The sequence below is a fragment of the Tripterygium wilfordii genome, chromosome 21 (assembly GCF_013401445.1).
Source record: "Tripterygium wilfordii isolate XIE 37 chromosome 21, ASM1340144v1, whole genome shotgun sequence".
Classification (NCBI taxonomy): Eukaryota; Viridiplantae; Streptophyta; class Magnoliopsida; order Celastrales; family Celastraceae; genus Tripterygium; species Tripterygium wilfordii.
Window position 1 is genome coordinate 2690611 of NC_052252.1, and position 23676 is coordinate 2714286.

A 23676-nucleotide genomic window follows, 5' to 3' on the forward strand; every position below is an offset into this window, starting at 1 on the left:
ACTCTTTCTTTTTAAAATATTAGAGAAGATTATGTTAGCGGTTAGAAAAACTTTGAACTCCTTATGCGAACCATACAATTCATTTTAGTGTAAGTAGCTGGTAGAGGTCCATAAGCAAGGCCCAAGGCCCAATGTCGAATAAGGCCCAATCAATAAGTTCGTCACCGTTTCGCTTTTGCGTTCGTCTTCTTCGGCTTCTTCACAGTGCTCCGACTGAATTAGCTGAAAATAACACAAACAAAGTAACCGAAAATTGAAATTGAGGGATCAATATTTATTATGTTGCAGAGAAAGACTGACAGAAAGTGAGTGGTGGTCTCTACTTGCGGCAATGGCGGATCGGCAGTGGAAAGGAATGCTAACCTATGCTTACATTCTGCTCTATATTGCTCTCTCTAGCGGTCAGATCTTCTTCAACAAGGTATTCGTTCCTTGTTGATCATTTCCCGATGCATTTCATTCTAAAAAAAGTTTATTGACGAGTTAGTGCTCTCTACCTTGATTTACGGTATGCAATTGCAATCATAGCTATCCTCATCTTGCAAATATAGTTTGGAATTTCTTGGAAATTATGAATTGGATTGGGTGTTTTTGTTTAATTTGAAATTCAGGAAGCAATGAAGATGTTAAGTTGAGTAAGGGAAGCAGAATTCATGGAGTAATTTTTTTATTGCCTTTCTTGCGACTAATTGGGTAGTTAAGAAAGGATGACCCGAATGTGGGTTTGCTCTTGCTGTTGAAGTCCTGTATATCTATTACTTAAATGGCTGCGTAGTGACTGATTGCTTTTATTATTCAAATTTTATTTTTTTTTCTTTTTTTTGTGATAGGGCTTATTGTTAGTTTCTCTTTATATACATGTTTGGATATGTTTTCTTCCATAAATTTGAGAGTTTTTTTAACATAATGTGTAGCATGGAACAAGTGTGAATACCCATATATCAAAAACTTGCTAGTTGCTACTCATGGCTAACACAATATTTTTAATAAAAATTCTATATTGCAGTGGGTTTTGTCATCAAAAGAAATAAACTTCCCCTATCCTCTTGGCTTGACTCTACTTCACATGGTCTTCTCGTCTGTTTTGTGCTTTACGCTCACCAAAGTCTTGAAGGTATGAGAGTTAACTTACTAGCACGACCAATTTTGACTGTACAACTTTTGACCTTTCTATGTAATGTTAACAGATTATGAAGGTTGAGGAAGGAATGACCCTAGAGATGTAAGTGTCAAAATTACTATCATATTTTTATCTTGTAGACTTTTCAAAGTTGTTTATTCTTAACAAAAAAAATTTATGGCTCTTTTCGCTTAACTATTCAGTGGCTGCACTTAGAAATAAATCTTTGGTTTACTATTTGGGGTTACAAGTTAGATAAACTAAAATGCTTAGAAATTTCTGAAAATACTCATGGGTGAAAGCTATCTATAGTCTTGCTTTCCCTTTTCTTTTCTTTTTTTGAACGGGAAGAAAGTTGAGAACGAAAGCGAAAATCTGAAGTAGAAAAAAATGAAATTTTCCTGTTGAGAATTGTAAATTTGCATCCTATATATACACGGTTTGCTTGCTTGGATATTTCAATCATGTGAACCTAGAACCTATTGATGTGAATTTTTCACTCTAGTTTTTATCTTCCATTAAACAAAACATGTACATTAAATTAACACACTTGCCTGCATCTTTTTGTTGCTAACACAGTGATCTATTTAATATATTCAGATATTCTACATCAGTTGTCCCAATTGGTGCCATGTTTGCTATGACTGTATGACACTTTGGCTTGGAAACACTGCCTACCTGTACATTTCTGTTGCTTTGGCACAAATGTTGAAAGCGATTAGTAAGTGCATGCTATCTTTGTTTCAATTTCTAACTATTTTGTGAATCTCCTGGACCAAGAAATAGTTTGGTCTCTGCAGATTTGTAATCAATAATGCATATGAATGGTCTTCGCATTACCCAACGGTTCGCATGATATTCCAGATTGCGTCCCATACTTTGTTGGTCCATCTACATTGCAATAGGCTGTGATTGATAGATTCTGAATCTTTTATACAAATCTCTTCTGAAGATAATTCATGGTAAAGATTATGTGCCATAGTGCTTCCTGCAAAGAAGAATGAAATTTTATAAAGAACTTTAGCTTTGCCTATCCACTGCCCAGGGAAGTCTGCTCTGGTTATGTGACTGTTCATTCTATCGAACCATTTAACAATATTGAAGTACAAAAATTTCAGAGTATATATACAGCTCCACGGCTCCATAATAGCCACTTTGTGGACCATGTTAAGGCACAACATTATGATGGTTATTTACCCTATCAGTTTAAGATTTGCATATTTATTGCCTATTTATCTGTGTCGAGTCAATTCCTTAGCTGTTTTATAAAATGGCGAGCCTCTTTGAGGAGTTTTTTCTTGTAGAGCAATAGGATATTGAATTGAAGATCAGTAATGAAATTTGGTATTCATTATGGGCACATGCTCATTTTGACTGTTGATTGTGATTTGCAGTGCCAGTAGCTGTTTTCATTCTCGGAGTAACAGCCGGACTTGAATTAATGAGCTGCAGGATGCTTTTAATAATGTCAATGATAAGTTTTGGTGTTCTAATGGCATCTTATGGAAAATGAAACTTTCAGCCTCTTGTGCTAACTCTAAATTCTCTCTGTACTTTTGCTCTAAACTTATCAGTTTTCCTTGTTATCTCACATACAAGTGCCTTGACTATTCGGGTTGCTGGAGTTGTGAAGGATTGGGTTGTTGTCCTGCTGTCTGCCCTTTTCTTTGCTGATACAAAGCTGACTATCATAAATCTGTTTGGTTATGGAATTGGTAAGTATCTGCTTATCTTCATTGGAGCTTGGATTGGTTCCTCCACCCCATGTCCTTTATTCTCAGGGAAAAAATTCTTGACATTGGGACTCACACGTGTTACTTTCCGCACACAAAAAATAGTTTTTAGTGCAATGAATGGAATAAGAAAATCACACTTTCAATATAAATGGTGCTAGAAACATTACTCGATTGATGAAAAGGGATTCAATCAGTTTAAGGCATTGTGGCACGAAAGAATCTGTTTATTTACTGTGTTTGTCTGTACTCTTTGGAAAAATTAACACTGAGTCACTCAAAATTTTTATCACAGACAATTATATTAAACCAGAAAAAAGGGGGAGAGAGCATGTCACTTTTCTTCTTCTTTTTTTTCCCTATGGTTGGGCATTACACTCTTTTTATTTATTTCTTTCTATTCCTGTTTCCATTTGATGGATAAGGTTAAAAGTAAGAGAAAAAAACTATGAAGTAGCTTATGACTCTATTGCTTTTGGTGTAAATGGATCTTCTTTAGTTTTTTTGCTGAATGATTGTATATCAGTGCTGTAATAATAGATTTCCTAGAGGTTTACAATAGTACAGTGTTGCCTAGGGGAAGGTAGCATTGAACATATGCCCAACCATAATCTCAGATGGTCTTGGGTATCTTACCTAGCACATCTTGGATTTAAATGATAATGTTTAACAAGTAACTGGCATTATCTAGTGTTTATTTGTATGCAACATGACCTTACCGTGTAGAGGTTCTACATTATTGAAGAAAAACAATAGATTTAGTGAAATGGGATATTAAAATTTTTTTATGTTTTTGATATTTTGATATTTCTTTAAATGTAGCAATTCTTGGTGTTGCCTCGTATAATAACCATAAGCTAAAGAAGGAAGCCAGAGTTACTTCTGAGGATCCACAAAATCCCGATTCCATACCACTGGCTGCTTCTTCAATTTCCAATAGGTAGTTCTACACCAAAGGAACAGTTGGCCAAGATATTACTTAGGTATGCTCATACGCACACTGGAACTTCTATATATTATTTAGTTTGCCCATCACTGATATTGTTTTATTTTTCTTTTCGACCTTAATTTTTTTTGGGTTTTTAATGTTTGCTTGATATTGCAATAAACCTCTAAACAGGGTCAAATGCACAGATCCCCTGAAACTTTGCCCCAAAATCATTTATCCCCCCAAACTATCAGTTTTGGTTAGGACCCCTGAATATATGGGGTGCGCAGCAAACACCCCCCACTCTCAATATCAGATGTTAAAAGTGATGGAAAATAGCATGTTGGAGTCAAATGCTAGCATTTCAGGGGCTTAGATGCCTCTGTACTATTCTTCGATAACATTTACCCACCCAAACTCGCTTTATCAACTATTATTCAGTTGGTCGAGTGAGATTAAACATGCACGACATGACTCTCATGGGCTATTTTCCATCATATTAGACATTTGATGATGATTGGGGGGGGGGGGGGGGGTGTTTGCTGCACATCCTATATGTTCAGGGGGTTCCTAACAGAAATTGATAGTTTGGGTTCTATGCATTTTCCCCGCTAAATATGTATCTTTAATACTTGGTTTTGGGAATGCATCTAGCCATCTATATATATCATCCATTTCCCATGGTTGTTGCAGCTGTCCCGCACATGGTTGTTTGCCCTTTGTTTCCCGTTAAATAAGTGGAGAAAGTATACTGTGAAATTGTGAAACTTCGATGATTAGGAGAAATGCATTTAAAGAAAATTTTTGTGAAGAGAGTAAGAGACTGCTGGAATCCAAGTCAATGTGATAGACAGTGTTACTGTCCATTATCTCGAAGTTCCATTGTTACAGAGGGGGGTGTTTCCTGCACATCCTATATGTTAAGGGGGTTCCTAACAGAAATTGATGGTTTGGGTTCTGTACGTTTTTCCCCTCTAAATATGTATCTTTAATTCTTGGTTTTGACTTTTGAGTATGCATCTATGTATATCATCCATTTCCCACTATTTTTGCAGCTGTCCCACTGCTCCCGCACCAGGGTTTTCCTGTTTGTTTCGGTAAACTAACTGGAGAAATTATACTGTGAAGTTGTGAAACTTCGATGATTAAGAGAGATTCTTTTAAAGAAAGTTTTTGTAAAGAGACTGCTGGAATCCAATGTCAATGTGATAGACAGTGTCCGTTATCTTGAAGTCTCATTGTTGAAGCCCAGATATGTATCTAAATGAATGATACATTGGAGTCCATACTTTAGATCAAGGATTCTGGAGAACTGAAAAAATCAATATATGACATGTATTGTGAGATTTTGGGTTAAAACCGTTGCGTCAAAGACAACAGAGTTGAATTTCATTGATTATTGGACTTGGATGGCACTGGAAGTGAACTTTCTGTTCAGTTGTATTCCAAATTATTCGTACGATATCATGTAAGACCTTGTGAAAGAAACTGCGTTTAGACTCTCTGGATTACTTTAACTAAAGGATCCATGTGAAACTCCTATAACCGTTTGGGTTTTTTTTTTTTCATTAGAAATGCTGGAATATAATGAAGAAGAAAACTTTTTTCTGTTTTTCCACTCTGCCCCGTCTGCTTTGGTTCTTTTTTTATTAGAAAAGCCGGGAAATGTGTGCAGAAAATCAAGAGAATTAGGGTTTATCTGTCTCTTTATGAAGCTCTTCAAGATAGCATTATCTACTCTGCTATTGCTGGTGCAGCTTTCAGGCCTAGAATCCTTATTTATTGGGCTTCTGGAAAATTAAACCGTACAATATTTGGAGGCAAAGGTGGCTATTTTGGATGGTTTTATCAATGTTAATGTGATCATTAGAGACGATCAACTATAGAGATTTACACAATAGAGATTTCAGCAAACTATAGAGATTTACACAATAGAGATTTCAGCACTTTTTTCTAATAAGAATCACTGTATAAAGTGGATATTAAGGTTTTATTTTCTTGCTTTATTTCTCTTTTTACTACTAACAATCCTGAATTTAGGCTATAAGATCAAAAGAAATCAATACCAAATATATTTTAAGTGATAGAATCAAACTGATTTAGTTAGAATAAATATTTACCCTAAAATTGGAAGATCCTTCTGCAGTTTCTGGTATAATTAAGTCAATCTTATCAAAACCTTTTGTTTTTCTCTTTTAATATAAATAGAAACTTTGTATCTGAATCACAAAGATTGTCCAATTGTTAAAAGTCAAAACTCATATAAGATAAGTAATTGTTAGAATTATTGGCAATTAATTAATTAATTAAGATTTCTTTCTATCTTTTTTTCCAAAAATTATTTTAAAATGGTTAATTCTTATTAATTGCATTTATTACTCTTTTTTATTCTATTTTGTGGGTGTTCTTTTTTTTACATGATTTGTTGCTTGAAAATGGATATTCACACTAAACCCAATTAATGTTTTTTATGTAACTTTCTTGGTATTGGTATTTGAATTTTGCAGGTAATTCTCACTAATTTGAGAGGATATATTTCCGTGCATAGTGGAAACTAATATTGTAAAATTCCTTTTTTGTTTAGGGTGAAATTCAAATCATTTTTATTATGTCAAAAAGAAAAATTATCAACGGCGCAATCAAAACAAGAGATGAAAAAAGCAGATTTGATACCAAAAATATTGAGCACTGAGAGAATGAAATCAAGTTTAAAAAACAATCTCCTATATATGTCATTGTGAAATCCATTAGCACTATCAACAAAAAAAGAAGAAAAATGGGTTTGGGTAGGATTTGTCTAGTGTGGTGCATATTAGTGGTGACTGTCACATGTAACATTTCGGGTCCTCCTCAAGTTTTTGATGTAAGAAATTATGGTGCAATCTCTGATGGCGAGACTGACAATCAAGAGGTGCTTTTTCTTTTTCATTTCTGTCTTTTTTATTTTTTGATTGTTAATACATAGGGATGTCAATGGGGCGGGTTTCGGGTGGGGACCCCTTTACCCGTCCCCGTACCCGTTAGATAAATCTTTACCCGTCCCCGTTAAAATACCCATTGGGTATTTTAATCTTCGCCTCATCCCCGTGCCCATTGGGGTGGGTAATCCCCACCTATATACCCGCCCCATCACCTTTAACAGTAAATATAAAAATTGATAAATTGAAAACGAAATTTGAACAATATGACAAATAAAGGTTTAAAGTAATAATCATACAAAAAATAACAAAATCAGATAAGGTGAGATGAATTAGATATCTTATTATAACTCATATATATAAATAAGTTATAAATATTATATGTAATATATACATAATTAATAATATACTGGTACGGGGTCGGTTGGATTTTGACAAATTCATCCTGTATCGCCCTGGTTATTTTTTCCACAAAAATACACATACCCGTACCCGACCAGTTAATTAACGGGACGTACCCGTTTGAGTTGGGGTGGGTTATGTATGTATATCTGTATATATATGTGCGTATGTATGTATTGTGTTGCTGTCATTTCCAAATCTTTATTGATGGTTTTATAAAATATTGTAACATATCCACTATTTTTTTTCAAGTGTTTGTATTGTAATCTAGTAACTGTCAAGATTTTGAACTAATTTAAATTTAAATTGATAAATATTTTTAGGGATAAGAATGGAAATGACCCATGAACTTTGATGATTGGGTTGATTGAGCACCTAAACTTCATTTCGGATCAAACATGCACTTGAACTATTATGAATGATGTCCGTTACCCCATATCACATTTTCCATCCAAATTCACTGATTTGACCCAACGTGTGCGAATGTCACACAGAGTTATCTTCCCGCACTGCGCTTCGATCCAAATCTCAATTAGTGCATGGAGGTTGCGGGTCTTTCATATAGCCCAGAATTTACCAATCAGTTGTTCGATGGACAATTGAGTGGGTTTTATCTTTATTTGGGATGTTTCTTTGTGTGTTATCTCGTACTTGTTTTAATATGGATGTAACAACTTATTCTATCATCAATTGACATATATTTATGTAGTAGATTATAGCAAGTTATTATTATACCAATTGATATATTTATATTTACTTTTGTAGGCATTTTTGAAAGCATGGAATGATGCATGCAAATGGGAGGGTAGGGCAAGGTTGTTGATTCCACCCGGAACATACATGGTGGAACCCATAATATTTTCGGGTCAATGTAACGGCTCAATGACTGTTGTGCTAAAAGGGGTTTTGAAGGCTCCGACCAATCCATCTTCATTCATCAATATGGATCACTGGATTACTTTCCGATATGTCGACTGGCTCACCGTCACCGGTGGTGGTACCTTGGATGGCCAAGGAGCCTCTGCTTGGCCGTACAATAATTGTAACAAGAACTCAAATTGTCCCAAACTTCCTATTGTAAGTTTGCAATTTATATATATATATATATATATACTCATCTTCTATTCGACTCTACTTCTTTTGTTGTTTCCACCACATCAATTTTTCAAATTTAGTTTCTTTAGGGTTGTGTTATAATTTGTGAGACTAAGCTATAGCTATTATTTTTTTGAGCATGTATTACTTATTGTGAAGTTTTACAATATCCAATAAAGAGTTCAATAATCAATTTTTGTTCGAATTGTTTGTAGAGTAATCGTCCCTTCTCTAATCCACTCAATACCTGTAATTTCTTTTCCGTTGATACTCCCTATAATTTGTGCTTAAATTTCTTTCGTTTTCTCCAATTCAACTAATTCAATATCTTTTTTCATTGTTTTACGATATGAAACTTGGTTTTTTAATTGTCCAACTATAAATTTTGCAAGATTTAGATATTCATATTCATGGTGATGTTAGTACATTCATAATTTTTTTTCATTGTTTATATGTATGTGATTTTTATAATATTTCTTAAATTAGTGTGTGTATGTGTGATTTATATATATACACACAGTTTTAGGTATTTATTATGGTTTTTGGTTGTTGGTGATAAATCAGACAATGAGATTGGACTTCATAACAAATGGAATGCTAAAACACATAAAATCAGTGAACAGCAAGAATGCCCATTTCAACTTGTTCGCATGCAATAACACGAAGGTGAGCCATGTCAAAATCACAGCCCCCGGAGACAGTCCGAACACCGATGGAATCAAGATTGGAGGCTCAAATAACATAGAAATTTCACATACCGGGATAACCACCGGTGACGACTGCATAGCCATTCTCGGTGGTGGAACCTCAGGTGTCAATATTACCGATGTCTTCTGTGGCCCCGGCCACGGAATCAGCATCGGAAGTCTGGGAAATAACAATGACAAAGATCATGTCGCCGACATTCATGTAAGCAACTGCACTCTTAATGGCACCACTACTGGTTTGAGGATCAAAACATGGCCGAGATCGTTGCCTGGCAACGCTACCAACATTACCTACGAACAGATTTTCATGGACAATGTTGCCAATCCAATCGTTATTGATCAAATGTATTGTCCTAGTGGAGGCTGCTCTAAACAGGTACACTAATTAACTTTCCCTTGCTCTTTAAATTACTGTCTATAAAGCACCAGACTTCTTCTCCACGTTAAATTGGGGGTCGTTGTGTGCACGGAGTGGTCATCCCGGATTTAAAACTAACCGAAGAGTCACAGTGACCATATGGACTTATGTAATTGAAATTTGAACGAGATCCAATATGACCGTGTTTTAAATGAGTCTCTCGTTATTTTTATGTAATGCAATTAATGTACGTATTGAACTTGTTATCTTTGGCTTTTGCAGAGCAATTCACCTATCCAAATCCAAGATGTAACATATAAGGGGATTTGGGGCACATCAAGTTCGAAAGTTGCGATGTATTTTCAATGTAGCGAAAGCTTCCCTTGCAAAAATGTAGTGACTCAGGATATCGATTTGTTCTATCACGGCCCTGGAGGACCAGCAAATTCAACATGCAATAACATCAATGGAAAGTCTTACGGGAAGCAAAATCCTCGCTCTTGTTTGTAGAAACTAGAAAAAAAAAAGAAAAAAGAACGATAATTTCTAGTTACACTTTTTTTTTCAACGTAATTTTTCATCTCAAATTAATGAAATTCCGTCCCTAATACATTTTGCGATCGAAAAAAAGTCATTCGCAAGAATTTATCACTTAAAAACTGTTTTCTTGTAGTAGTGTTATTGCTTATTGTATTTTCATTTTTTTATTATAATTAAAGGGTCATATAGACTTATATATTGTGATTGAGAGGGAATTAGGATCTATCTATTTGACTTTGACCTTTCTTTGCAAGGGACTGAAACTAGAAAACCATTAGAGTGAAGGACACGAAAAATTATTGTAAATCAAGCAAAATTCTTGTACATGTCATTTACAATTTTCTTTATTGAGAGTGTCATGTCAATTAAATCATGCCACATCAACGATTTTGAAAGAAAAACATGACAAAATAGGTTAACAAGAGCGTTTTCGTCAAAGTTAAGAAACTCAATCGACTCATTCGGGCCAAAATGATTCTTCTCCCTATAAGAAAAACAAAAATTACACATCATCAAGTAATGGCTATGTCATTTCCCTTCTGATGAAAAAATGATCAAAAGACTAGTTTAGATCATTGTTTGAAGTACCGGGGCTTGCTTGATTTAAAAAAGAAACTTGAGTGCCTCAATTGGTCTTTTTCTTGAAAGTAGAAGAGTTGCTTCCTTACCTATCCTAAAAATTTTACAATCAAACCAGTTATAGTAAATTATAATTTCTGTTAAATAATCAGCAAGCATTTAGAAGTTTTTTTTTTCCTTGATTGAGAAAGAAAGAAAGAGTGAAGGATAAAATAGAATGAGAATCCCAACGAAGGCAGTTATGGCTTGGATGATCCAATCTGTTTGTGTCTGACGAAGAATGGGTTGGAGGCTGAAGTCATTCTTACGTTATTTCTCTATTTCTTCCCATTTTTAACGTCCCTCCCTCACTTTAATCCTCTCTCTTTCTCTGCTTCTCTCTCTTTCTCTGCTTCTGTCTGTGTGCCTCACAGGGCTCAACAAACCCACAAGAACCCTAATTTCTCACTTGATTAGAGTCTCTCTTCATTTATCATCACCTTCATGTCTATCTATTTATAACCCAATTTTCGTTGAATCCCGGATCGCATCTTGATTCACTGTCAGGTTCAGTTAAATCTGATTTTTGTTTCAATTTTTGGGCTTTTCTTTGTGTGTTCTGTACTTTGTGGGTGTGAAGGGTCTTGCCTTGTTCAATGGCTGCAGTTGCTGAGATGTCCAGTGAGGTAGCAGTAGTGGCTGTCAGTGATAATGACAACAGAGCAAAGGAGAGTGTTTTGGATTCGAAACCGAAATTCGATTCGAAGATGATGGCGGATTCGAAAGAATTCAATGTGCAGAAGCTTGTGGACATGTTCACCAAGCTGAATCCTTTGGCCAAGGAGTTCTTCCCTTCTTCTTATAACAACAAAATTAATGATTTATTTGCCCCCAGTAAGGACTCTGGCAATGACAATTTTTCGAACAATCGCAGGGTACTAATCATATCTCAGTTTGATCTACTATAATTTTGATTTTCATTGTTCTTCTTATTGGGCATATTGTGGCTCTTTTGATTTCCGTTGATGGGTTCTTTTTAATTCTGTTTATGAGCATGATTTGATTATGTTTCTTCGAATTAGTTACACTGATTTTGAAGTAAAATAGTGCGTAACTTTGTTCCGGATTTGGTATCAGAATTGTGTATGTTGTTCTAGGTTGAGTCATTCTTTCTGTTATATTACTCTTTCGTTGAGATTAATCGAAGCTTGCAGTTGTATTTTTGAGCTAAATTTTGTGAATTTATGTGATTAATGTCTAATTCTAAATATTTACATTGTAGTTGAATTTGTCTCAAGTATTATGAATTGATGATTATGTCATATATCTCAAAGCCTCTATTGCCTTTGTCGAAAACTGATAGTTAATTGTAATTAAAGACCCTTGTGCCTCTTTAGATAATTGAGATGGTTGATCATGCCATAAAAATGTTTAATTGTTTGCTGCAGATTTATGCCATAGAGACACCTCTTTTAGAGGTTCCAATATGCATTGACATTTGATGCACTTGTATATATACTTTTGCGTGATTTGTTGTAACAGATTCAAATGTTTTATTTGTTATATCAGAGAAGAAGTATTTATACCCAGGGGAGGAGGAGGTTTAATGGAAAGGCTTCCAGAGCTCAACGTGAAGACAGTGTTAGACGAACAGTATATGTTTCTGACATCGATCAGCAGGTACGTTGATATTATTAGAAATTTTGTAATCATGATTCCTTGCATCCATGTATAGAAACAGTGTTTTTAATTCTGAATTAGTAGTTTGGTGTGATTGAATCTTTTGTCCATAATTTAGGTCACTGAGGAGCGGCTTGCTGGCTTATTTAGTGGTTGTGGGCAAGTAAGTTAAAATGCTCTCTTTAAAAATAGTTAATTTCTGCACCAGGTTGGAACATCTGCTCTTTTTAATGGTTAGATAAGTTGGAACGTGGTTGCACGATTATGATTTTTACTTTTCCTAAAGGGAAACTTACTGAAAAAATTCTGTTTATGATCTATCACAATACGAGGACTTACAAGGAGATCACCGATGCTAATATTACTCTCAGGCAAGATGTTTTACTGTGGAATTTTGATGGGATCTGATGTATTAGTATTTGGAGTTCTTTTCACCACTTAAAAAGGGGGATCGAGCATTGGTAGCAATGTAGCATTAACTTGATGAATAAAAAGATGAAGCGGGGTATGTTGGATTGTGTATTTTCGTCTTTGATATTATCCTACGAATATCAAGAGAATCTCCTGAGCATGATTAGGATTTCTTCTATGGTTTTACCAGTCACAAATTAGATAACAGTATCCCTGTCAATATTCCTGTGTTTACTATGCACGCATATGGAATTACTCTATTAGGGCATCACGGATTATTTGCCATCAATCTCCAAAGTCCCAGAAAGGGTTTTAGTTTTTCAGGTTTGGCTAGACAGAGTGGGACATGAATAAGTTAGATACTTAAAGCAGTCCTGCTTAAAGGGAATGCTGAATTTTTATGGGCTTTGTTACATCTCTAGGGCAAATGGTGCTGCCTACTGGATAGATGCTAGTATTCACTGATTTTCATGAAGAGGATAAACACTAGGAGGAATGATAGAGAATAATATGAATGTGCTTCTATTCTGCTTAAGGGACTTCGTAATTCCAATGCCAGTTGTATTTTTAGCGGCTGTAGTCATATTTAGTAAATCTCAATGTGTTTTAGCCTGCAGCAGCTTAATTGTGTGTTTTGTGGATCATGGCATCTATAGTGCTTGATTAAATACCTTCTTCTGTTCTTTATTAATCATAGAAAAAGTGAATTTTGACTTATTTTTCATGAATGTTAAGTGTACTACTGTACTCTCGTTTTAGCATTATGAAGTTTAATCAAGCTCTATTGCTATTATGGTGAGCTGTATTACTTCTTCTGTTGCCAGCATAAATTCACAAATACAAATGCTTACTCAAATATTTTGAAAGTACCAACTTGATGTACTTTGCTTCTTCATTCCTCACGATTTTGTAATGATGGAACCATAAAAGCCTAAAGGCAAGGCCTTGAATCCCCCTCCCAGTTGAATTTTCCAAAAACAGAAAAATGGCTCTATTCAGGGCAGTTTTTACTTTCATAATGTAACTTTTTGCAAAGGTTCTTCTCTTTTTATTTTCCTGATACCAATTTCTCTAGCATCATCACTGATTTATTTATTCAAATCCTCAAGTCGGGGGAGGCCATCATTTGGTGACTTTAACTCTCCTTTTTCCTCGCACCTCTATTTTATTTATATGATACATTTACTGAAGCTTTATGGGATGCACTTGTTCTTCTTGTGCTGGAATTTCTTATGACATTTCTCTCTTAATCTAGTAGATTAAATATTTAGTGTGGTTAACATTGGTTTGTCAATTGTTCAAGTAAAGGGGTGGTGCATGTTTTCTGGAAGAGATATTTTATTCCATAGATTTGACACTGAATCTATTCATTTGTTGTCCTCTCAATTATTTTTTTTGCACCAGTTCCATAATCAATGGATAAGCTTCATAATCATGCTACAAGCATTTGAGATCCTTGCTAAAAAAATGAAGCCAAATTGCGTATCCTCTCTCTGAAGTAGTGTATGGAGGCTTAGGTTTGAATTTGGCCTCATTTAGTAGTGAAGCAAACTTGCTAATGTTTAAACTAATGTCACGTGAACTTTTTTGTTAGATTAGTTTATCTTTTTGAGAATTATTCATCATCTGATCAATCATTCAAAAAACCTCAACTGTTTTGCTCATTCTCATAATTTTCGTTTTTTCTACCTGGTGTTACTTTTAGTTTTGCTAGCATGCTCTTGAAATCCCTGATGTTCACATTTATTCTCTCTTTTTCATGACATGCAATGATGCACTTGTTTTTGGCCCATGTTTTACCTTTTGAGGGATACCATTTTTTCTGTGGCTTTTCCTTTTAGAATACATGAACTTGGCTTTCAATATTTTCAGAATAATGGATTAGGCAGAGAGTGATGAATATATTGCTTTCCTCTTCTGAAATACTGGATTTTGGAGCATGAGAAAATTGAACACATCAGCTTCATATTTGCTGGTAAACCTGACATGACTCACTGGCTTTTAATTTACCAGGTTATTGATTGTAGGATATGTGGTGATCCACACTCAGTTCTTCGTTTTGCATTTGTGGAGTTCTCTGATGAGCGTAAGTTACTTAAGAAAATAATCTAATGATTATTCCTTTAACCTTAAAAAAATATTCTATGATTATTCACTTGTTAATGGAGATGTTAATTATCTCCTAACAGAAGGGGCAAGAGCAGCTTTGAACCTTGGTGGGTCAATGCTGGGATATTATCCAGTTAAGGTCTTACCCTCAAAAACTGCCATCCTTCCAGTGAACCCTACGTTTCTTCCTAGAGTATGGATAACTCTCTTTACTTCAGCGTGTTAAGTTTTTTTCAACATAACCTTACCCTATGTTATAGCATTTTTCAACATGTAGTCTGGAAAGGTTTTCACCTTCTATTTATGCATGGTAACTTTGTGCAGTCAGAAGACGAAAGAGAAATGTGTTCAAGGACTGTTTATTGTACAAATATTGATAAGAAGGTAAACCCTATTTAAATTTATTGGGAATGCCAATGCTTTGAGCAATGTGCTATGCTTTCATTATGGATTTATGGTGTATGTAGAATTTGTCATTATTTGTTCACGCTTGCATTTTCTTGTGATTCAAGCGGCTTACTCTGTTTAGCTACTCTTCCTCCCCTGTCCCCTTGCCAATCGCCTTTTAGAATTTAAAGAGTTCGTTATAAGTGCAGATTCCACAAGCGGAAGTCAAGAATTTTTTTGAAGGAACATGCGGTGAGGTTAGGACTATTTCCAAGCTTGAGCGTTTCCTTTGAATGAACAGGTCCTTTATGAGTATTTCAATTATGGATGTATCTTATTTTATTGACAGGTTACTCGCTTGAGGCTTTTAGGAGATGAAATTCATTCAACTTGTATAGCATTTGTCGAATTTGCTATGGTACGTTTATTTTAATGGCATGGAATTTTTTAAAATTGCAAAGCTCTTTGATCTTGTGCTTCTATCGCATTGCAAAACATTGATTCTTGGTTTTTCTATTCTCAGTATGATATTCCCTATTTATGCATTTGTAGATTGCATGATATTTATAGATCAACAAATTTCTATATCAGATGAAGTTATTTCTTACTGAAGTTAATCTTCAGTAAGAAATATCTGAATGCTTCGGTATGACGGCCTTTTCATTTACTTGGAGCATGTTATTAACTTCTTTATTACCTCGTGTGCACTTGCAAGGAAAGGAAATTTGAATCGTTGTATGGTCCAGAGCCCCTACTTTTTCTTCAAATGCTTAATCGAAAATTTGGTGTATATAGAGAAGATTATTAAATCGATTGCTGTTTTGTGTACAGGCAGAAAGTGCGATTATTGCTCTGAGTTGTAGTGGGATGCACTTGGGAACTCAACCTATCAGGTTTCCTCCCTGAACTTCTGGTAAAAAGAATGGTTCTTCTTCCTTCCAAAACTTCAATTAAGACAGATCTTTCTAATTTTGTAGGATAAGCCCCTCGAAGACACCTGTGAGGCCACGTGTTACTCGCCCAATAACAAATAACTAATCATCGTTCTTGAGATCCATGGATGGAAATTGTCAACATACGTTCCATTCGAGAGATGAACTTTGCTGTGTTGAAAGGATGGTAAAACACTTGCGTGTTTAATTCCCGTCTTTTCTGTCTCGAAAGATTTACATTTTCAGTGATTGAACTTATTGTCGCAGCTTCAAAACTGAAGTTGTTCGACTGCCCCCGAACTTGAAACTTGTCACCATGTTCCTCCCTTTGTTTTGACAATGTTTTTCACTCTGGCTATACTGCTTTTAATTGTGTTCTCTCAATTTTCATCAGCTCCCATTTGTTGTTGTTTGGCATCATCTCTTCTTTAGAAGATGTAGCATACCCCATATGAGGTGGGGGAAGGGAATGGATGTATGAGTGTGATCGGTCTGCTTTAGGAAAATTCATGATTTTATGATGTTTGTTAGAAGGGAAAAAGTAGGAAAAAAAATAGCCTTTAAGTTCTTTTTTTTTTAAAAAAAAAAAGAGGTCATAGACCTTCTTGTATTAGGTTACCCAATAAATTGAGTAACTGAGACCCATAAGTACTCAAGACCACCAACCACAAAGGTGGAATACAAGTTAAGAACTAAAAAATAAAAACAAATTAATAAAACAAAAACAGTATGAACTATTTTTCCAAATAATCATTTTATCAATAAGTAAGATATATTTTTTTGCCAACAACTTTTTTATGAAACAAATGAAGCCTTAATGTTAAGGACGAGCTCGCTTTGTCGGTTGTCCTCTGGCCTATTGAGAAAAAGTCTCGCATCCATAGAATAGAGATTTGACAGGTTATAAACCTATGGTTTTCTTAACTCCACCCAAGGCACCTATCTACCTCCTTATGGATGCCGGGGGTCTGCTGTAATTTTTTTTACAGCAGACCCCACTTTAATAAATAAGAAGTATTTAAAATTTTTTTAAAAATAAAATAAAATTATGAATGTATTTTGATCGTGTTTATGAATCTAACGGTATAATTTTCATCCCAAACAAAAATCAAATTCATCACAAGATAGACATATAATGTTACGGGTTTATATTCAACGGTTCACAATTTTCATCTCTTTTTCATGTTCAATTTGATTTTTGTGTGGGACAAAAAATATACCATTACACTCGTAAACCTGATCAAAACACATCCATAATTTTTAAAAAATAAAATAAATTTTTTTTAATCCCTTTAGATTCATTACAGCGGGACCTACTGTAAAAAATTTACAGCAGGTCCCAGCCACCCACCTCCTTATGTACCATCTTCCACCTTCACTCTTCAAACCTGTCCCGTCCACAAAGCCGCCTTACCTCCCAACTCATCTCATAACACCATACCCAAGCCCCTCCTACTCCCAAACTACCATCCCCGTCCCACTTTAATCCAGAAAATATGTATTCATATTAATACCCCCTAGTATATACTCATATTAATACCTATATATCTCAATTATAATTATCTTGAAATAAAAACAAGTGCAACGCAATTACTGAAAACTAATATTCATACATAATATACGTACGTAGCTATATATATATACATGGTTTCTCAAACATAAAATAACGAACAAAAGAATATTATCACAACATATAACAACAATATTATGCATAACTAATCCTGCCTACAATCATATAATTCATCAAGTGTTGGCATCTCCTTGAACAATCTATCAAACTCTTTGAACGACAAATCTCTAATAAGAACCGACTCATTAGACGAAGAAGAAAAGGAAGATTGAGCTGGAATTTTCTTCTTCATCTTCTTGGCCTTCGATGGCGTAACCGTTGAAGCTTTGCCTGTAAATTTCTGCACCACAGACTTGAAGCTTCCCTCGTCGGTCTCGACGTACTTGGTGTCGATGATCACCACCTTCACTGGCTTTGTATTGCTGCTCATCGTTGATCAATGTCTTTCTATGTTGTGTCTTCTAATATTGCTAGCTCTTATATATATATATATATATATACATGGAGAAGTCATAAGGATGGGTTGACAATTAGAGGAGACATACTAAGCGTAGCAAACTAGTCTAGAAGGACATGCATGGACTTTTGAGGTTTTTTGATTGGGTCAATGAACTGTTTGACCAATTGTTGTCTTTGCAAGTGATTGGAACTTGGAAGCTACTGAGGACCAAGTAGTCAAAGTACAAGCATTAGGTGGGGAGGGTTGACAATTCTTTTTTCTAGATACAAAAGTTATAATATTTTATGCGTGAGAAAAGTTATATTTTGTTTTCTAATATATCATTACGAACCTTTTGCTTGGGCTTATTCCTTCCTTTGAATTGGGCCTATTATGTCAAGCCTTTTTATCTTTTTACCTGGGCTTGGGCTGCTATTAGGTGCTTTGTCACTCTTTTATGTGCTTGATTAGTCCGCCTGGCCCAAATGTAAACAATATATATTTTTTTTTTTTAAAGAAAGACTTCATTAAGAAGAAAACTGGACGCAATCAGCTCTGTAGATATCCCTTAGACTAGAAGGGACATCATTCACAAGTTTAGCCTCAGAAGAGGACAATATTGTTTTATAATATACTTTTTGTATATCTTTCCTAAAAACATAGAGACTCTAATTGTACTTGTAAGTTGTAAATAATTAATGGAATAAAATTATATATGGCCTAGAGCTTCTTCCTAGAGTGGATATGGGCTTTAGACCAAACCCCTATAATTCTCTGTCTCTCCAACTAGTTATCATTTTTTCATTTTATTTTTTTGTAGTGTCCATGAGAATGAGAGGGAAAGCATTAATAGAAGAAGAGCATCCAATATGCTATGTTGTAAAATGCTCTTTTTGTTATTTTTTTAACCGATAACAACTCAATAGATGTGTCTTTTTTGGACAGCCTAATAAGTCTAAATTCGAGTCAGACTAGGCACGTGAACCCACGTGACAGGTTAGTTGAGCCGAGTTTAGCTCAAACAACTTTAAAATAATTATTTCAGCCAAGAATCAAACTCTAGACCTCATACGAGATTCTTTAAACCCTAAATTCCCAGAAAAATAATCAGGTAGACTATTTTCAAATGGTGGTACAATACTTGGCGAAAGTAAGAATTATTGAAGGTTAATCCCCCCTTTTGAAGATATTAATACCATAATTTATTAAAATATAAAAAAAAATAAGAGTCTATAAACTTCAAGAAATATAACTACAATGTTAAATATGTCCACTCAAATCAATTTCTATTGGAGTCGAAATCCACAATTGACAAGGTCAAAAGGTCATTGAACCCTCAAAAGACCGTAGTTTCAGTTATTGTGGTCGGTTAGAAAAAAGAAAGGGTCTTCATGTTGGAGTCAAAACGCGGCGTTGCACACATGTCCTAAGCTGGGTGGTCGGGCAAAGCCACGCTTTTTCAATGTCTCTCGTGTCGTGATAATCAAAAAAGAAAAAGAATAAGAAGAAGGACGCGTGGCATATGTTAACGGCCAAAAAGGCTTGGCGGCAGTTTATGGCCGTTGAACATTCACACAGTCAAAAGGCCCATTTTTGTCATTTTGTATGAATGATCAATGAATCAATCTGCTTTTGGTCTTTCCAACCGAAAGGAGGGTGGTGGGGTGACACATTCTTTTGGGCAATTGAACGAAGTTAGTAATTGGACGAGGAAGAAGATCTTAATTTCTCCCTCCAAAGACGATTCTCTCTTTAAATCTACACGTAAAACTACTTTGATTGTGCAAATCGAGATTTTATATAAGATCAATGAAAGGTGGATAAGATCGAATCGTAAAAAAATATATATTTTTGTTATGACTGTTTTGGTGCAAAAATGGTCTAGAAAGTGTCTATTTTGGGACAAAAATAACTTTGAAGGTGGATGAATATAATGGCTACTAAAGGTGTGGGGTTCTACTTTTGTTTGTCACTTGAATATTTTTTAAATTTTCACATTGACAATTGTTAGGCCACACAAGCAAGAAACAATTGCATCTAACGATCAACATGACACGTAAGCGTGTTGATTGATAGAAAATTTCAAATTCTATCCTACAATCAGTTTTGAACAAATACTAAGTTGCAATATTTGATGACTAAATTAGAAAATGTACAATCTTTTCAATGATGAAAGGTATATTTAACCCTTAGTAGTGCTTATATGTAAAAATAATAAGGAAAGGTATGACAGTCCCCATGTTTTTACGACATCACTGATATTATATTTGTTGTTGATGGCATTTTACATGAAAATGTTGTGTGCATTTTTTTTATAGTAAATACCGGTATTTGAGTGCAAGTAATTATTCAATGATCTTAGCACACCACATCATATTTTAATGTGGTTCACCAGAACCAATATAACGGTGTCAATTCACAAACGATTGATGCATTTTTAAAATTTAAATTGTAAATTACATATCTTCATTTTCAACTACCCATGCATTATTACTAACCGCTCATGAATTGGCATCATGCTATTAATTCTAGTACACCCACCATATCAACATAAAATATGGTATGCCAAGAGACTATTGAATAATTTCTCATTTGAGTGCTGGTAAAAAGCATGTTTATTGTAGTTAACATTGGATATCAACAAAGTGGGGTGTCGGGGCTCTGCTGTAATAAAGTTACAGCAGGCCCTGCTGTAATAGTAATTTAAGACAAAAAAAAATTTTATTTTATTTTGAAAAAATTATAGATGTGTAGTTTATGGTCTAACGAATCCAACAATATATTTTTTGTTCAAAACAAAAATCATATGCTACATGAAAAATGCTTAACAATTTTAGACCGTCGGATATAAACTCAAAACATTCGGTGTCTGGATCAAGATGAATTTGATTTTTGTTTCAAACAAAAAATATATCATTGGGTTCGTTAGATCATAAACTACACATTTATAATTTTTTCAAAATAAAATAAAAAAATTTTGTCATGCAAAACATCTACAGCGGGGTCTGCTGTAGTAAAAACTACAGCAGACCCCTGCCACCCCAACAAAGTGTCATTCCAATGAATTAAACCCACAAATTATTGGTGCATGGTAGGCCAGGCCTTCTGTGGGCATCTCTCAACAGTTACCCAAGTCAGTTACCCCAAATCAAGGGACTGTTTGGTAAAGTGGAAGTGGGCCATTGGAGTTGGCTTTAGGCTATGTAATTCAGTAATTGGCATTTGAATGATTTGACGCATTCCAAACATGTCCCAGATGTAGCCTAACATATCCTGCAAAGCAATTGGAGGGACGGTTTGTAAACCCAGACAACACACTGGTCAAAGAATTTTTGTGGGCCCCCAGACAAGAAGTAGAGAATAAATGGGCCCATAATGTAAAGCCCATTTGGCACTTAGTAATTGTTCAATATCATCATGATATACATCTTATCCCTCACTACATGATACATGCACTTAGTTAGTTATTTATTTCCGTGCACTTCAACAACATTCTCCTCAGGTGTGGGGTCAGATAATCCCTTACTAATGAAAGACGTAAACGTAATTACTTAACAAAATCATATCCAAGATTCACACTCAAAAACCCTAAACTTTACATGAACCCTAAATCTTGAAACTTAAGAATATCCATTAGTGGGCTGCTACTCCTCATGAGGTCCTAGATTCGATTCTCATCAAGGATGGGATATGGGTTTTTATTTGGAAGGATTGGGGAGGATGAGGACAAGCGAACATGTAACTCAGTGGTAGAGTTGTAAAGGTGTAATTTAGAAGTCGTATGTTTAATTCATGAAAATAATCTCTCCAAATATATTGTGGGGTAAAGATAAGGTCTGCGTACATCTTGCTAGTTTTCTATTCTGCCAATCTTGCTAGTTTTCGATTCCGTCAACTACGAGAGCCTTGTGCACAGATGTTGTTTACCCTTTATTGGGGATGAAGGTGTATTTACCTATTTGTAGGGCTTGGTATATGAATCCTAATTGAGTTTTGGGTACGATCACTTAGTATTCTTAAGATAGATAGCAACTAGTATTGGGGACTAACAATTACTTGCATAAGTGGCAATTTAGTGGAGTTTCCATGTAAGCTCCCATATGATATGGACACTAGTACTGTAACATCAATCATGCATATATCTATATATACACACACACGGCAACAATGAGTTGACACATGAACGGCTAACATTAAACCAATTGGAATCCATGTAAGAAGAAAACTTCTTCTTCTATTCTCTCACTATTATTTCTCTCCCATTCATTGAGGAAAAGTGTCCATGTGTTTAAACTTAACTTGTATGTAGTGACGAGGAAACCTCATTGGCAATTTGTCTCAATTATCAAAGCCTGTCAAAATCGGCTAGTGTGCTGGCAAACCAAAAAATAGGAACTTCATTTCATTTACAAGTTAAAATATTGTACAAATTTAAATAAATTTTCTTTTATTTTATCCATAATAAATGTCTCTTCTCATAAGGCGGGCATCTCTAGCAAAACCTACACCCATACTCTACTCTCAAACACGAGTTATGATTCTCAAAGACGTAGCAAATAGTTTCAAATCCGAGAACAAAATGTGTATGAGCCACCGCCAATAACATGCAAATTAAAGTTTGGTTCTCTAAAAATTGCTTTCTTGGTGTCATGCACACTTAATTAATGGGGATTGACGATTATGAATTATGATAGGGATCCCAATAATTGGTATCCCAATTATCACAGTTGAACTGTTGAATTGCATGTGTATTATGTGAGACATGTGGAGCCTATGAATTCGTCCAACCCATCGATCAGAGATACCCATTGCTGCTATCTTGATAATTTTTTATTTGATTGACATATTAGTACTAAAGTTAGGTTAATTATTAGGCCGGTGTAAGTTAGGCAGTAGGAAGTTTTTTCTGGTGAAGTCGGTTGGTCCAATTGTTTTATGGATATTCTTAAATGACTAATGGAGAAACCAAAATTCCATGCTATTCTCTCCACTATGTCAAATTGTTCTCATCTACGAAATTACATTAAGGTCCAACACAAAAATATCTAACAATAATGTATGCATTTAATTAATTTGCTTTATGTCTAAAAGAAGACAAACACACGAAAATATCTTTAAAAATCATCTATATTATATTATGTATCTTCATAAACAATAATAATGATCTAATATGATCTAATTAATAAAAATATAATTAAATAAGGCATAATGTATGTGCATTTTAAATGGGCACAACTAATAAAACAAGAAAAGTCACATATATTCAACTTACACCTCTTCAATTTCAGCTTTTTATTCTAGAAAGTTACGAGAACCCAAAAAAAATTAAAAATTAACGCAAATCACAAATAATATCTAAAATAAGATAATATAAGGGCTTATGATTATGCCAAAAATATCATCCACCAGAGTGACGACACGTGACTCCATCAAGCTATCGACCAAAGCAAATATGAGGTGCCAAGCTGAGCAAACGATACTGAGTAGTTGCACCCTACCAATATGACCGATCTAAAGACATTTTGGTACTAAACTGAACAGTGTATCACCTCGCAAATCCCAGGTAACCAGACATCAGAAGGAACCAGGGAACATAGTCCTATTAAGAAATAAATCATGAAGCGATTCACTTACTATTCGGACTCATATAAAAAGGGGGTTTTCCGCGACAGGTGAACGATATTGAACTCTAAGTTTTTGTTTGGTAGAAGTAAGAGCATTGAGCATTTCAATTGACTTGAACGTAGAAGCGTCCTTCCTGTAGATTCACCTCGGGGACTCCATAACTC

The 23676-nt window shown here is 34.9% G+C and overlaps 3 protein-coding genes and 1 pseudogene across 4 annotated transcripts; 3 read left to right on the forward strand and 1 right to left on the reverse strand.

Moving 5' to 3' along the window:
- The first annotated feature begins 188 nt into the window (after positions 1-188).
- LOC119988665 lies at positions 189-5321 on the forward strand (annotated as a pseudogene).
- Positions 5322-6557: 1236 nt separating this feature from the next.
- LOC119987699 (exopolygalacturonase-like) lies at positions 6558-9771 on the forward strand. Its single transcript, XM_038832619.1, has 4 exons — positions 6558-6692; positions 7867-8178; positions 8761-9279; positions 9544-9771. Exons 1-4 carry the CDS (start codon positions 6558-6560, stop codon positions 9769-9771), a joined length of 1194 nt encoding a protein of 397 aa, XP_038688547.1.
- A 676-nt stretch (positions 9772-10447) lies between these two features.
- LOC119988664 (polyadenylate-binding protein-interacting protein 9-like) lies at positions 10448-16271 on the forward strand. 2 transcript variants are annotated; one of them, XM_038833788.1, is made up of 11 exons: positions 10448-10926; positions 11026-11294; positions 11929-12039; positions 12158-12202; positions 14464-14536; positions 14640-14752; positions 14884-14943; positions 15156-15203; positions 15296-15364; positions 15778-15839; positions 15924-16271. In XM_038833788.1, the coding sequence occupies exons 2-11, from the start codon at positions 11034-11036 to the stop codon at positions 15982-15984; spliced, it is 903 nt and encodes a 300-aa protein (XP_038689716.1). In that variant the 5' UTR covers positions 10448-10926; positions 11026-11033; the 3' UTR covers positions 15985-16271. The 2 variants fall into 2 exon arrangements, with proteins under 2 accessions (XP_038689716.1, XP_038689714.1); XM_038833786.1 differs by having other exon boundaries at positions 10450-11294.
- Positions 16272-17471: 1200 nt separating this feature from the next.
- Positions 17472-17887, reverse strand: LOC119988116 (VQ motif-containing protein 1-like). Its single transcript, XM_038833043.1, has one exon. It carries the CDS (start codon positions 17876-17878, stop codon positions 17594-17596), a length of 285 nt encoding a protein of 94 aa, XP_038688971.1. The 5' UTR covers positions 17879-17887; the 3' UTR covers positions 17472-17593.
- Between the last annotated feature and the right edge of the window lie 5789 nt (positions 17888-23676).

Bases quoted from the DNA above. Each gene is read 5' to 3' on its own strand.
- LOC119988664 (XM_038833786.1), top strand. From the start codon at position 11,016: ATGGCTGCAGTTGCTGAGATGTCCAGTGAGGTAGCAGTAGTGGCTGTC. The intron at 12,040-12,157 runs GTACGTTGATAT...TCCATAATTTAG, and splicing joins TTTCTGACATCGATCAGCAG to GTCACTGAGGAGCGGCTTGC. The intron at 15,204-15,295 runs GTTAGGACTATT...TTTTATTGACAG, and splicing joins TTGAAGGAACATGCGGTGAG to GTTACTCGCTTGAGGCTTTT.
- LOC119988116 (XM_038833043.1), bottom strand. From the start codon at position 17,878: ATGAGCAGCAATACAAAGCCAGTGAAGGTGGTGATCATCGACACCAAG.
- LOC119987699 (XM_038832619.1), top strand. From the start codon at position 6,558: ATGGGTTTGGGTAGGATTTGTCTAGTGTGGTGCATATTAGTGGTGACT. The intron at 6,693-7,866 runs GTGCTTTTTCTT...TTACTTTTGTAG, and splicing joins GCGAGACTGACAATCAAGAG to GCATTTTTGAAAGCATGGAA. The intron at 8,179-8,760 runs GTAAGTTTGCAA...GTGATAAATCAG, and splicing joins ATTGTCCCAAACTTCCTATT to ACAATGAGATTGGACTTCAT.